This window comes from Entamoeba invadens (assembly GCF_000330505.1).
Source record: "Entamoeba invadens IP1 unplaced genomic scaffold scaff_1105074724819, whole genome shotgun sequence".
In the NCBI taxonomy this organism is placed as follows: Eukaryota; Evosea; order Mastigamoebida; family Endamoebidae; genus Entamoeba; species Entamoeba invadens.
In genome coordinates, this window is record NW_004443623.1 from 294,415 (window position 1) to 309,516 (window position 15,102).

At 26.9% G+C, this 15,102-nt stretch overlaps 4 protein-coding genes across 4 annotated transcripts; 1 reads left to right on the forward strand and 3 right to left on the reverse strand.

Annotated features, from left to right (window-relative positions):
- Positions 1-5,613: 5,613 nt before the first annotated feature.
- On the forward strand, positions 5,614-5,972 carry EIN_508730 (hypothetical protein; the record flags this gene model as incomplete). The annotated part of the gene is made up of 2 exons (XM_004259595.1): positions 5,614-5,682; positions 5,712-5,972. 2 exons carry the CDS (start codon positions 5,614-5,616, stop codon positions 5,970-5,972), a joined length of 330 nt encoding a protein of 109 aa, XP_004259643.1.
- Positions 5,973-6,391: 419 nt separating this feature from the next.
- Positions 6,392-7,378, reverse strand: EIN_508740 (hypothetical protein; the record flags this gene model as incomplete). Its single annotated transcript, XM_004259596.1, has 1 exon — positions 6,392-7,378. The coding sequence occupies one exon, from the start codon at positions 7,376-7,378 to the stop codon at positions 6,392-6,394; it is 987 nt and encodes a 328-aa protein (XP_004259644.1).
- Positions 7,379-7,831: 453 nt separating this feature from the next.
- EIN_508750 (hypothetical protein) lies at positions 7,832-9,085 on the reverse strand (the record flags this gene model as incomplete). Its single annotated transcript, XM_004259597.1, has 1 exon — positions 7,832-9,085. The coding sequence occupies one exon, from the start codon at positions 9,083-9,085 to the stop codon at positions 7,832-7,834; it is 1,254 nt and encodes a 417-aa protein (XP_004259645.1).
- A 303-nt stretch (positions 9,086-9,388) lies between these two features.
- Positions 9,389-9,958, reverse strand: EIN_508760 (hypothetical protein; the record flags this gene model as incomplete). Its single annotated transcript, XM_004259598.1, has 1 exon — positions 9,389-9,958. The coding sequence occupies one exon, from the start codon at positions 9,956-9,958 to the stop codon at positions 9,389-9,391; it is 570 nt and encodes a 189-aa protein (XP_004259646.1).
- Between the last annotated feature and the right edge of the window lie 5,144 nt (positions 9,959-15,102).

Genomic DNA, 15,102 nt, shown 5'->3' on the forward strand with positions numbered 1-15,102 from the left:
ATTCAAACAAAAATGAATGAATAATTCCAAACAAACCCTTCAATTATTTAATAAAGATATTATAAACATATTAGAATTTATTAACAAAACATTTGAAAAATTAAACCTAAACAATTGATCTCTTATAGAGATTCTCAACTTTTGTCTTAAGAAGTGAGAAAGAAAATTTATTTATGTAAAGAAGAGCGGAAGAAGAGCGGAAGAAAAGTCGTAAAATATTATTGTTTATCTTTTGTTTTTGTCAAAACATTTCTCATAAATAAGCTTCTATTTTTGGTTGTCAGGACATAGTTCTGTCGTTTCAAAGTAAAAATAAAAAAGAAACCGTTTTATTTTCATAAATGAAGTCATTTTTATCCCGATTTATTCCATTATGTAACACTAATTAAGATCCGTTTTTTACAAAGGAAAGCCTAAAAGACATTATACCGGAAGATTTTTTCTTTTTTTAAAGTTAATTGATACTAATTATCATAATTTATCCGTTAAATTATCCCGTTTTTTAGCTTTAATTTTAACCTTTTTAATTTTTTGATTGTTTATTTTCTTAAGGCATAATGAAAACAGGAAAATTATCGGAGGGTTTAAGAGACCTTAAATGTATTGCTAGTTCCAATTAAAGTTTTTTTGACAGACCAAAAAAATGGGGAACCTTGGAAGTACATAAGAAAATTGTTATTATTTTTTTATTATTTTGAAAAACAAAAAAAATATAAATGTTATATATAAAAATGTTCTATTTTAAGAGGTGGTGGCAAAGGACGGCCCCGACAAGTTTTTATTTGTTTTTTTAATGGTTTAAATATAAATTTTCATATTTAGTTTTTCCAATGGTATGAAAAATATTAATTATAAACCGAAACCATGTTCCGATTGGGGGACATCTCGTAACTTGGACAATTGGTAACTTCAACATAAAGTTCAAAAAATATATTTTTCGATGTTTTATTTTTATTTTTTTTATTAATTTTTTTTCTCGGCAAAAAATATTTAAGTATCCATTAAAAATAAAAAACCAAAATTGTTATTCAGAAAAAGTTTATAAATTTTTACATGTTTTTTTTAAATTCACAACATAAAAAAATTATAATATAATTATCATTTAACAATTAAAACCAAATAATATTAAATTGTTAATTTTTATTATTTATCAATGCAAAAAACTAATTATTATTTAATAATCAAATGTCTCAAAACCCTTCCGAAAACGACAGTAATTCTTATGAAAAATTTTCACCTGTGGGTCCTGTTCATATACTATCTCAAAGAAAAAAGGATATGATTATATACGAAAATCACTGCTTTAAAAAAATAAGGGAAGGGTATTATTCATGTGTTGCACCTAAGTGCAAAGTCCATTTAATTGGATCAATTGATGATTCTCTTCATTATGGTAAAACGACTCAACACATCGATGCCGAACAAAGTTTCAAGAAGAAGCTTTATCAGAATCAAATAAAGAAAGAACTATCACTCAATATAAATCTCAAGAAAATGATACCAAGAACTTTATTGACTCATTTCAAGAGAGGATCAATATCTACTTCAGACGCCACACTTAACAAATTTATCAAAAGAAACATTGATCGCCCACCAAATCCCAATACAATTGAAGAGATTGTTGTTAATAATTACACCAACATTTTATATCATAACAATAAAAACACCACTCTTCTTTTTGGTGATATGGAACAATTGAAGCTACTTTTATCTGCAAAAATGATATGTATGGATGGAACGTTTTTAGCATGTCCCACACTTTACTCTCAACTGTATTCGATTCATGTGGTTTTACCCAATGATCAACACTTTCCGGTTGCTCATGTTCTGATGAATGAACGTTCTGAAACATCATATACTCAATTGTTCATATCTCTGGAAAATTTACTTGGACAATCCCCTTTCAAAAGAGCAGTCTTGATAATGTCTGATTTTGAAAAAGGTTTAATTGCGTCACTTTCTAAATTTGTAAATTTTGGACTCGTACACAAAGGATGTCTTTATCACCAGAGACAAGCAGTAATTAAGAAAATAAGAAAATTTGGTTTGATCACCACGTACAACAACCATGGTGTGTTGTTTGAAGCTGTCCAATTAATGTTCGGTTTGAGCTTTTTAAAACCCAACGAAGTAAGAGAAGCGTTTGATATTTTGAAGGTATGGTATGGCAGTTGTAAAGAAGTCGTTCGAATATTTGAATATTTTCAAAACACGTGGATTTGTGGCAGTTTTCCTTTGATGATGTGGAATCAAAGAGGTGCTTTGATTCGAACAAACAACATTTGTGAATCATACCACTCTGGACTGAACAAACGTTGTGGAGGACAAAAGCCGTCTTTCAACAAATACGTCGAAATCAATGGAGAAATAATTGAAGAAACTCGAAAAGATATTCAAAAAATGAAAATTGGAATTCGTCAACCGACAATAAAATGGGTAGCGTGTTCAACAGAAAGACTTAATAATATTGTAGATGATTACGAAAAGAAAGTTGTAACACTTTATGAATGTTTGAAAAACATCGCTGGTGTTTTTGAAGATCACAAGGCAAATATTGTGATTGATGATGATCAAACAAGCGAAGAATAAAAATATAGTTATTTAAGCAATATAATTTTTAATTGGTTTTATAATAAATTGGTAATTTGATTGTAAAATAAATTTATTAAATAATATTATTATTTAATAAACAGAATAATACAGTTGAGTAAGTGAAAAATTAGACAACATTAAAATGTGGTATCTATTTTATTAGTTTTTTATTTATTTTAATATATAGTCACCCTCTAAAAGCAATAAAAACACGACAAATGGTCTAAAGAAACTATAATTTATTATTTTAAACTATAATTATACAAACAGTAAAAACAACATTAAAAAAACAAAAAATAAAATCACATTGAATCAATTTTTGTCAAGCTTTTTAATTAGTTTAAAATATAACGGCAATCAATTAATACATGACACTTTGGGGTGTTTTGTCAATCTAGTTGACTGTGACAGCTCGTTTAAAAGCAATAATAATAAAAGGAGGTGTTGTAACCACAAATAAAGAATCCACCAATATCATCAATTAACTTTCTTAGTCTGTTCCAGAGTTCGATATTGTGAAAAATGTTTTTTTTTCTAAAACAAATTATTATCCACATTTTCCTTTTCGACTTCTTCTTGAAAAAGCAAATTTACAAAACTGTCTTTCGCTTTAAAAGAAGACATTCTACTTTTAAGCCCACCAAATATCCCCAAATCAAGAACTTGAAAAAAATGAGAAGCATACGGAGTTAAACTAACAAAGGTTGTGTTATTTTGAGTGAGCAACACAATGAATCTGATACATCCAAAGAATTGGTTGAATTGTCGAAAACCATACCAGTTGTAGGTTTGGTTTTTGGTATTGTACAAATAAATGCACATATACAACATTATCCATTAAAATTGATTTTCAGTTCACCTTTAATCTATTTTTGACAATGTATTATAATTAAGTAAAACTTTAGTTTATTTTGAAATACTTTCAATGAAAAGAAATAAATGTCAAATTGAAACACAATATAAAATCATAATTTCAAAAAACTATAATATAGTTTCTTTAGACCATTTGTCGGAAATTTTAACCTTTTAGCGGGTGACTATAAGTAAAATATTTTACTATTAAAAATAAGTAAACTTTTTATTATTAAAAAATAGAATATTAAAGTATAGGTCAAGCGGCTTAGTTTTGTCATGCCCCTCAATTTGTTTACTGGAATATCTTGATTTAAGTTATTCAAAAAATGACAAATTCACATTAACATTCTTGATAACACAGAAATAAATATGATATCCATCATAATATATCAAATTAAATATATGATGATGAAATTGACATATCGATAATATATATATATATATATATATATATATATATATATTTAGATTAACGATTTATCATTCCAAAGTAACGAATATTAACTGAGACATTATTGTGTTTTAATCAATCGCTATGAACATTTGGTTGATAGTTTATTGTACAATTCGATCTTTTCAACAAAGAATACATAAAAAATTTATAAACTTTTTCTGAATAACAATTTTGGTTTTTTATTTTTAATGGATACTTAAATATTTTTTGCCGAGAAAAAAAATTAATAAAAAAAATAAAAATAAAACATCGAAAAATATATTTTTTGAACTTTATGTTGAAGTTACCAATTGTCCAAGTTACGAGATGTCCTTTTACCCCATGTTCCTAATCAAAACCTTAACACCACAATAATTATTTAAAAAGAGAAATATTTAGTTGTTTGGAATTAAAATAAATTTTAATTTAGACAATTATATTAAATATAATTAAACATTTATTTTTTTATCCAAATTTGTGTTATTGTAAAGGGTTAATGAAAAACACATCTATCTACAAAGTCTTAATATCAAATATTAATGGTTTGTTATTTGTACATTTGTGTCCATTTCTTATTATAAGGTAGAAGCAGAAAATATGGACACTACAACACAAATTAAAGTTCTTGTCATTGGAGAACCAGATGTTGGAAAGGAGAGTTTAATTCGAATGTACAAACATTCAATATTTGATCCCTTGTATCGACCTGTAGTTTGTTTTTATCATATTATTTTTACTTTATTATATTATTATTTATAGAATCTGTAGTGATGATATTATTACAGTAAAACCTGGATATTTTATAATGTTGGATATTTTATAAACTGGATTGTTTATAATAGTAAAAATGGTTTTGTTATTAGTTTCAGAAAATATAAAATTTGTTTGATAAATTTTTTAACCAAAAAATAATAAAAAGAAAAAACAAAAAAACAAACGAAAAAATTGATATTTGTTATCACAGAAATAAAAATCAGTAAGAATGACAAATCACCATATTTAGTTGCAAGTTCAGTTCCAAATGATGTTTCATTAAACAACACAACCGATGAAGAAACCATTGAAACTGATTTGAACAAAGAAATATCTAAATTAAAAAGAATGAACTTGATACAAGAATCGACTACCATAGAAGATATTATAGAACCAGAAAAAGAAAAATATGCGATTGTTGATGCATCAGAAGAAGATGTTTCATACATCGAAGTTGAAATTAACAAAATATCTGATGAACTAAAAGCTTTGATCGAAAAGCTTAATTTGTTGGATCTTACAGATGAAATGGATATGTTTTACGCCAAAAGAGTACTGGAGTTGTTAAATGAAGAATTTGAATAGTTGATTTACCACACAGACAAATATGCCACAACTTACAATAATTTACAAAACATAATAACATTTTTGTTTTTATAAAAATTGTTTTATAAAATGTCCAGGTTTTTTCTCCCTAAAAATTAGAAAATATCCAGGTTTTACTGTAATTATAATATATTATTATTATATTTATTTACACAAAGATTGGCAAAAACTTTAAATCTGACAATCGCAGATTTGATGGAAAAGAAATAGATCTGCGGTTATGGAAAATAGAAAATAGAGAAAAGAATTTCACGATACCTCATTCCTGTGTTTGTTATATTTTTATTTGTTTAAGAATGTAATGTTATTAATAACAGTTTAAAATTTGAAAAAATAAGGTTTTTTAATATCACAGAAGTTATTGATAAATTGAAATGTTTTTTAATAATTACTTTTTTATTAAATCACAAATAGTGTCTCGGGGTGCAAGGGGCTATTATAGTGTACGATTTAACATCTCCACAAACATTAGAAGCAGTTGATAACTGGAAAAAAGGAATTTGAAACAAAAGTGGAAACCAATGGTATTAGTGTTCCCATTTTATTGGTTGGCAATAAAGTCGATCTTCTCAATACAGAACAAGCAAAAAATTCGGAAAGTGTTTTAAAACAAAAAGTCGATGAAATGAATTACACAAATGGATATTTAATCTCATCGAAAACTGCATATAATGTGGATATTATAATGAATGAAATAGTCCATTTAATTCTGGAAAACCAAACACAACATTAATTTATTAATTTTAATGTGTTTGAGTTCATTTTGAAAAAAGTATGAATTTTTTATAGTACAACATATTTTATTTGAAATAAAAACTTTTATTTATTATTTTAATTTGTATAAAAATGTTTTAATGATGTTTTTTGTGTTTTACTAAAACTTGTATTTATGTGTTATTAAAAGTGCAGATAATACAATATTAAATGGTATTTATGTTTGTATCATTTTTTTTATTAATATCTTTTTTAATTGTCTAATGTTACACTCCAGTCAAGCATTTATTAAAACATGTTTAAATGTTATTTTAGCACAAGCTTTTAATGTTTAATAGTTTTGTACGCTTTTTTGTTTTGATTGTAAAACGTTATAAAATGATTTAATGATTTAATAATACTTAAAAACAAAACAAAACTTTTGTTTGTATTGATTGTTTAGTATAACTGTACTACAACGATTTGTGTACAATGATAAGTTAATGGTATAAGTTTATTAATTGGAAATTTGTTTTGAACATCAAAGTACTCTTTACTCAAAGTTTGGGTTGTTTGTGATGTTTTTCCAACAAGTTTTGATACCACTGTACCATATTCAAAGTATAAATTATCACGTCCATACTTAATTTCACCTTCTGAAGTAAGTGTTAAATAAATGTTACTCAAAGTCTTTGTGATAAACTTTATGGGAGTCTTATTTACATTAGAATGCAACACAAATGGGAAATTCTTTTTGTTAATATTTAAAAGATTTCTTCCCACTTTGGTAATTGAATCTTCCACATAACACCCAAATACATTATGTACTACATCAAACATTATAAAAATTAAATTCTTCTTGTTAATCACACTCTCATTGAAAGCGACAATTTCGTGTATGTCTTGGTCGTGTTCTTGAGCCGTGTCGAAGATTAATTTGCAATGTGAATAGCCAGTCCATTTCTGGAAACTGGATAACGAATTAACAAGTGCAGTGTTCACCAAATTATTGTCAACAATAGACAAGTCAGTCGGTTGTAATGATTCAATAAAAGGACTGTGGATGTGAGAAAGGGGTATTTCACTGTCAGGCTTTCCTTGTTCTGAATTAATGTCTCGACTTATTTGTTTTGGAAGTTCAGTTTTATGAATACAAGTTTCTTGTGTTTTTGATATTGTGGGTGGAAGAGTATAAAGTGGTTGTACTGATTTTATTTTGCTTGGATTATCATATTGCATTTGTTTTTGAACCATTTCTTTGTCAACACTTTTGGTGGAATAGGGTATGTCTCGGGTTGTTAAACTTGAAATTTGTTGTGTGACACCGGGCGATGGAGTTGCTGATAAATACATGTTGGTCATATTTGTTAAAATTTGACTTAGTAATTCGCCTGTTATAACTTCAGTTTGAGTTACAGTCACACCATATAAATTCAACTCGTTCATTTATTTAATTTTAAAATTTAGTTTTAGTTGGTTCTAAAACAATTATAAAAATACTTGAAAATTCCAATTTATTAAACTAATGAATTATTATTTTAAAATCATTGATTGTGACAAATTTACAATAAAAAAATTTATAAAATATTAAGATTAGTTTACAATTTTATTGTTTTTAATAAAAACCACACTTAATAACAATTTTACAATAAATATTCAAAATTACATCAAAAAAATAACCATTGAAATATAATATATTTAAATAAAATTTACAAATATTTATAATAAATAAATGCTTTGTTGATGTTATAATTCAATCAAGAATTCTCATTCATTCAATTAAACCACTATTTATTGTTTTTCTGTTGTAATTTTTTTATATTCTTAAAAAGTTATTCATCAATAAATGGATAGTAAAATGACCAACGAATTCAATTATTGAAAAAATCACCGAAAGACTTAGAAAATTGAAAATAGTACCACGGCAATAATTAGTAAATTCTTCAACACATTTTTGCACCCATCTTTTTTATCAATTCCAATGTACTCAACAGGTATTTCCTTCCAACAGTTATACTTATAAATTTCCCCATTTTCTCTCATTCTGAAGTCCAAGTTAGATGCATCATAGAACATTGGGTCTTGACTCGAATTGGTGTTCCATTCCCATCTTCTTATTATTTTTTCAACGCCATCTTGATATCCAGCATCTTTATTAGTTGATGCATACATTACATTACACCAAATATCACACTCTTCTGGCAAAATCCAGTGTTGATTTTCTGGTTTCTTCAATTCTTCATTTGTTCTAGGGAGTCTGCTTAATGAGGGGTATTTGGTACTCCAAGGTGGGTTATATCTATCAACTCCATTATTGTCCATATTTTCAAGTAAATTATATGTTGCACCCTTTTCATAGTGGTATCGATAAGGCCCACGAGCATCGCCATAATACCCAAAAGTGCAGTTATAGAATATGTTATTATATATATTATTTTCACGTCCACCACCGTGGTGAATGCCATTCCCAACAAAATTGGCGACGATGTTTCCAAAGATCTCTTGACCACTCATGTTGTCGTCGATGTATATTCCAAGAACAAAAGACCCTCCACCGGGTTGCCCAAAGCCTTTAGAATCATGGAAGAAGTTATATTTAATAGAACCTCCTCGATACTCTAAATGCGCGCCAGTATATAAGGCCCCACAGTCTGATGCACTGTTACAGATATTGATTGCTTCATTGTATGAAATTTCAATTTCAGGACCATGGTAGAGATACCCTAAATGTGGAACATTTTCAACTAAATTGTGTTTCATGTAATTTCCACAACCTTGAATGTAAAATGCTGGGATGAATGTAAATTGTATTTGTGATGAAGTGTTGGCATAATTATGTTCCATATAACACTCTCCTCTTACTAACTGAGAGATGTTACCACACATAAGCGTCGCTGATTGAGCGCCCGTGTCGTAAATGACATTTTTAGTAATATTATTGTCTTTAATTCCAGCTAAATAGACCCATTTCTTACCACCATGTCTAAATGTGCAATTGTTAACTAAACAATAATTAACTGCCCAGTAGTCTACAAAGTCCTCTATGGAATATTCAAATATTAAATTCTCAATAGTAACACTATCGATAAATTGAATTCTAAAGATAGGGCTCAAACTCTGTGATATCCAAATATCATCTGCATTGTCTGGCATTATAATGTATAACTTCTTTTCGTCATAGTCTATATAATATTCACCTTCTTCATCGAGTTCTTCGATCAAATTATAAATGTAGAACGGCTGCCCACTTTTAACACCAAAATAATCGCCATCGCCAAGTATTCAATCAAAAGTTATTGTTCGGTCACTCTTCCTTATTTTTCCTTTTGCGCTCTGTTCTTGTGAATATATTAACCACTTTCCTCGTATCCAGACACTGTCATAACTTTCATATTGATCCAAACGATCATTCGAATAATAAAAAGTTGCACTATTTTCGTCAGGAACATATGCCGTTCAAATATTTCCTCTGAATATTGCATTGCTCTCTTGTAACATGTATTTCCCTTTTGCACCAGATGAATCGACTGGATTCAAAACACCAGCCATGTTCGTCCTTTTTATTGTCCAATATGCACCGTCACTCTGTGTCGGGACACCACAGTCAAAACGGGTTGATAATGTCCAGTAGTTTGAATTGTTCTTGTAGAGGTAATATGTCTTGCCTAAGTAACTTTTTTCACTCTTGTAAATACTTTGGTTACCACAAATCACTTCTTTTCGAAAAGAATAGAAGCCAGAGACATCGGGGGACACCGGTGTGTCAGAAGAACCTTCTTTTCTTAATATATAAATTCTGTCTGTTATTGTTGAAGTGTTTGTATATTCCCAATTGGGGTATCGAGCTGGGTGGTACCGTTTTTCTTTAACGAATATCTCTGGATTATTTGAAGTGTCAAACGTTCCTAATTCAATTTTCTTATACAAATTGGAAAGTTCACAGACTTTGATTTTCTTTCTCATTGAATTCTGTATTTTATTATACTGATTTTTGTCTTTTGTGGAGTCTAAATTTCTAAAGGACATTATTGGGATTTTCACTCCACCAGTAAATATTGGAGGATCTTCATTGGGGTATTTAGTTATTTTTAATGGAACTGATGATGAAACGTTTGGAACACTCCACCTGTCGATGGCAAGCGTGTTATTCACAAATGGATATATTCCAGATTTTACATATATTGTTGTTGGTTCCAATTTTTATTGGATTGGATAGATGAAATGGCTTTTTGGAGTGATTCAAATGGATGAATCTTAGAGTCTCCTGTATTGGCATCGCTTCCCGAGTTGATATCAACATATATCTCATGAGAAATGGATAATGAAAAGATTGTAATTTTCACAAACAATGAAATGTTTTTCATATAATTGATTAAACATTATTTTAATCAGTCTTAAATGAGATAATTATTTTATTTTTGTATTTTTTTCGTGTTTAAATTCGAAAACTCTTACGAAAAGATAAACAAAAAATAATAATTGTAACATTAAATTAATAAATAACGATTTTTTTAACAATGGACAATAAAATACAATATATGTTATTTTTTAAGTTTTAAAAATGTTGAAAAAATGTGTAAATTATTAAAATAATCATACCAACATGTATATATATTATTTTGTTATTTCATTCATGAATACATTCAAAAAAATCATTTTTGGTTGTTTTTGGCATCAGTATAGTTTAAATTTTAAAATATATTATAAACATTTTTAATTATAAAAATCTCAACAATATAACAATTAATATTTAGTTTTGTTGTATGAATAAAGATGAAAGTGTCGATAAACTTATTGTGATGTGTTCCATTATAATTAGAACAAACATGTTGTAATTAGAAATCAATTCATTTTTGTAATTATAAAATACTTTATTTTTGTTTTTGTTCACTATTCTAAAACATAACTTTTAGAAAAAGATAGATAAATCACAAGTTACCAATTAGTTTGTATAAATCAAATAATTTTTTTATTGAAGTTTTAAAACCACACTTTTTTAACTTTATCAACAAAATTTTATTTTTATTTGAAATTGACACTACAAAAGCATTAATTTAACACTATTCAATAATAATTTACTGTTTTTAATTTATTTTTCATAATTTAATTATTAAAGGCCACCCAAGTAATCTTAAGATCTTTTGGGTCGAATTAATTATTTTTTTGTAAATCGGCATTTTACTTTCCTCTTTACCAAATAACAAAAAAATATTTTTTAAAATTTCACAATTTTTTTTCTGAATTTACACATTGTTGAATTGGTTAAATAAAATCATCATTAACCTTAACAGATCGTTTTATCAATTTTCATAACAAAGTTATCTACGCAATCAAACGTTCAAATAAACAAAAAATCAAATATACAACAGTGTTGATACAATAATAATTCTCAAATTAAATATCCACTTAAATAATAGTTGTTTATTACATTGAAATTATTGATTGTAAATAATAACTTTTGTGAAATGACTACAATAATCATAAAACAAAAATAACGATTATCATCAATTGCATTGTGTAACTACTTCGATGTGCAATTTTTCATTCAACAACTTTTTGTTCATAATTACATGTAAGAGAGTTGTTATATACGATTATTTTTTTAACTATCGTTTTCTTATTATTCATATAAAAAGACATATTTAAACATATATACCTTAGTAACATCAAATTTCATGATTATATATAATAGAAACATGTATTGATTATTAATTTTAATAATTTAATAACAATAGATGACATATCATATTTCACTGTTAATCACAACATTTACATTTTTATAAAATGTCAAAAATAAAATGTGATAAATTTTAGTGTGTAAACGTGTAACATCAAAACTGAACTTAAAATCATTACACTACAATTACTGGAATAACACAGTTTAGAACATTTTTGCTTATAACTTGCTTCTCTCTCACATAAACTGGAAACCACAAATTGGTATTACCATAGAATACCGAACCCTAATAACCCCAATTTTTTACTGTATTTATTTACTGTTGTTACTCTTTTTTTCTTATCTCACTACCACTTTATTTTTTTAAAAAATTATTTATTACTTTAAAGAAAAATACTTTAGAATAAAAGAAATAATTACCTAAAAGCACTAAAATATTTATGTGAATAAAGCGGTTTAGATAAAGTTGTTAATTCAGTTATTATAGCAAATAACCAATGAATCGCCCATCATTCTCGATACAAAGATCGAAACGTTTTTGCATTGAATCGATAAAATTGTTGATGGTTTCATAAGATATGGAATTCCACACGACATTTAGTTCATTTTCAAGTTCTTTTAAATTTTTAAAAGCACTCTTCTTTGTTCTCAAACGCATTTCCATTATACTCCACAAATGCTCGATCGGATTCAAATCTGGCGAGTATGGCGGCCAATTTTTTATTACTCTGATGCCATTTTCTTCAAACCATTCGCTTGTATACTTGGCTGTATGGCACGGAGCTCCATCCTGCATGAAATAGAATCTCTTGCCATAGACTTTCTTAGCTTCTTCAAAACCCCCATTGTCTTTTAACATTTGAACATAACCTTCTTTGTTCATTTTACCTTGACAAAAAGACAGTTTGGTTTTGAAATTTATACCAATACCTCCCCATACCATAGTAGAAACATTGTATTTCGCACAATCAACAAAGGACTCTTCTGGGTGTTCTCCTTTTTTCCTCCAAATGTACCGTCCATCCGACAACAAACAAAAGCGACTTTCGTCTGTGAATATCGTCCTTGTTGTCCATTTTTTGAATGCATCAACTTTCGAACGTTTTTCGGTCTGTTTTTTACAAAAATCAAGTCGCTTTTTAAAATGAATTGGCTTCATATACGGTCTACTTGTTTGTTTGGTAAAAATAAATCCTTCTTTGTGTCTGGTTCTGTTGACTGTTGATGCACTGCCTTTTACTTCTTTTCCGACTTTTTTCGAAGATGAAAAAACGTCATTTAAAGTTAGATCTGTAACTTTCTGTGTGAATTCTTTATCGAATTTTGTCCGTCTTCCTCTTTTATGTAATACCACTGGTTTGTCTTGTTGAATATCTTTTTTTAAAGAAGAAATGTCACGAAAAGACATGAAAACATGTCTTTAACTTCCATGTATGTCATCCCTTTTAAAAGCGCTTTTCTCGCTCCTTCAATTTTTTGCAATCGATATTTTTCTGAATCGGTCATGATATTTAAATATTTTTTTAGTTTCGTAAAAACCCTAGTAATTAACACTATTTCAATTGCTGTCTTAAAAACGCGTCTTCTCTTGTAAATTATAATAATTTTGATCATTTGCTTTAAAGAAAGCGTGGAATTATACAAAGAAAAATTACATTTTTTTGAAATATACTATTAAAAATAATAAAATAATATTAAAAAATAATTTACTACCACATTATGATTTTCGGTTTATATACATAAAATATAAAAATAAATATTGTATCATCAAAGAGTAAAAGCAGACGAAGTCTCCAAAAAATATTTAAAGAAATAATATTTTTCATTTAATATTTTTCAAAATATTCTCGTTTCAAAAAAGTTCAAATGCAATTTTTTAAATATTTAAAAAGTTATAAATTACAAAAATTTATTTATTTGTTTTTAATTAATAATAATAGTTCACACATAATATGCTGATAGTTGTTATATAAATACAATAAAAATGTTTTTTATTTTATGTTTATATTTAAACATATTAACACGACAAAATACAATACGGTCACTTTGCAAAATGTTTAAAATTGCTTCACATAATACTTTTATTGTTAAATCTTAATTAAACTATTAATGTGTGATATAATATATTAATTTTTAATTAATCAAAATAGTTTTTATTAAATGATATATTCATAAAATTCTTGATATGGGCACGTTTTACAACTAAAAAAGTGTTCCTACTGTAAGTTATGTTATATTTTAAATTTATAACATAATTAACTTTGATTTGTTAATGAAAATAGAAATTTTTAGTTTTTAGCATTTATGAAAATATATTTTGATTAAATTTTATATATTATTAATTTTACAATCAAGTAAATAAACTATTTAATTTTTTATATCATTTTAATACAAAATGTTGATATTTGAACGACATATTACATAACAATGAAACAATAACCAAGATTTTCACGTTTACAATTTAGATATTTTTTATTAATATTATTTTTAATGTAGTCCCTTTCTTTTTAAAAGTTAAAATTGTAACTCATGGTTTTTTCCAGAATGAAAAAAGATTTTAAATTTTTAACTATTTAAAGAGTTTTGACATTTTCCTAATAAATAAATATTTATTTGTGTATTTTTAAAAAGCAATAACTTTGAAAACAACAAAGTTGTAAGAAATATTACAAACAATTTTATAACTAACAATAATTATATCAATAATAACAACTAATAACCTTGAATTTGTTTTTTATAACTTAAGAATAACACTACATCTAAAAATCATTTACTTTTTTGTTTTGGAAATGGCAATTTTTTTACGTTTTTTCATTAAACAACACTCAATTCTTTTTCTTTGTTTTTACTCTATGTCTTTTTGGGTTTTTTCCTTTTCAATTTTTTGTTTTCGTTTATTTTTATTTTCTTTTTTTTTCTTGTACTTTTTATTTTTCTTGATTTTTCTATTTCCGATATATTCAATGGCAATGTATCACACTCCATTTGATAAACCATTGTTTCGCTTTTTTCCACTTCATTTAAATCACTTTCATCGATTTTTAATAAGTTATTCCATGGATTTGGAACTAGTGATTCCAATGTATCCTTTTGATCTTCAAACAATTCTTCGTGTTTCAAATCTTCCAAAACCGCGACAATGTTATTAAAATATGTTTCCAATCTGTTAATTGTCCATTCACCAGAATAAAAATTTAAAGTTGCATCTTTCAAGCGAGTGTTTTTTTCAGAAAATGGCGCTCTTTGGTGGTGATTTTGTGCTAAATTCATTTGTTTGAGTTTTCTGGTGTCTTTATTTTCTATTTTAACCAATGTTAATATTAAATCTTCTAGTCTGGGATGCACACATGGTATCCTTGTTTGAAGTGCCGAGTGGTATGCTTCTGACGTATTGTCAGTTCGAGTCTTTTGTAAATATTGGCACCACAAATCAGGTGGAAAAATTCCATCAATCCACACTTTGTAAAAATATTCAAGCAATTTATGCATTGTT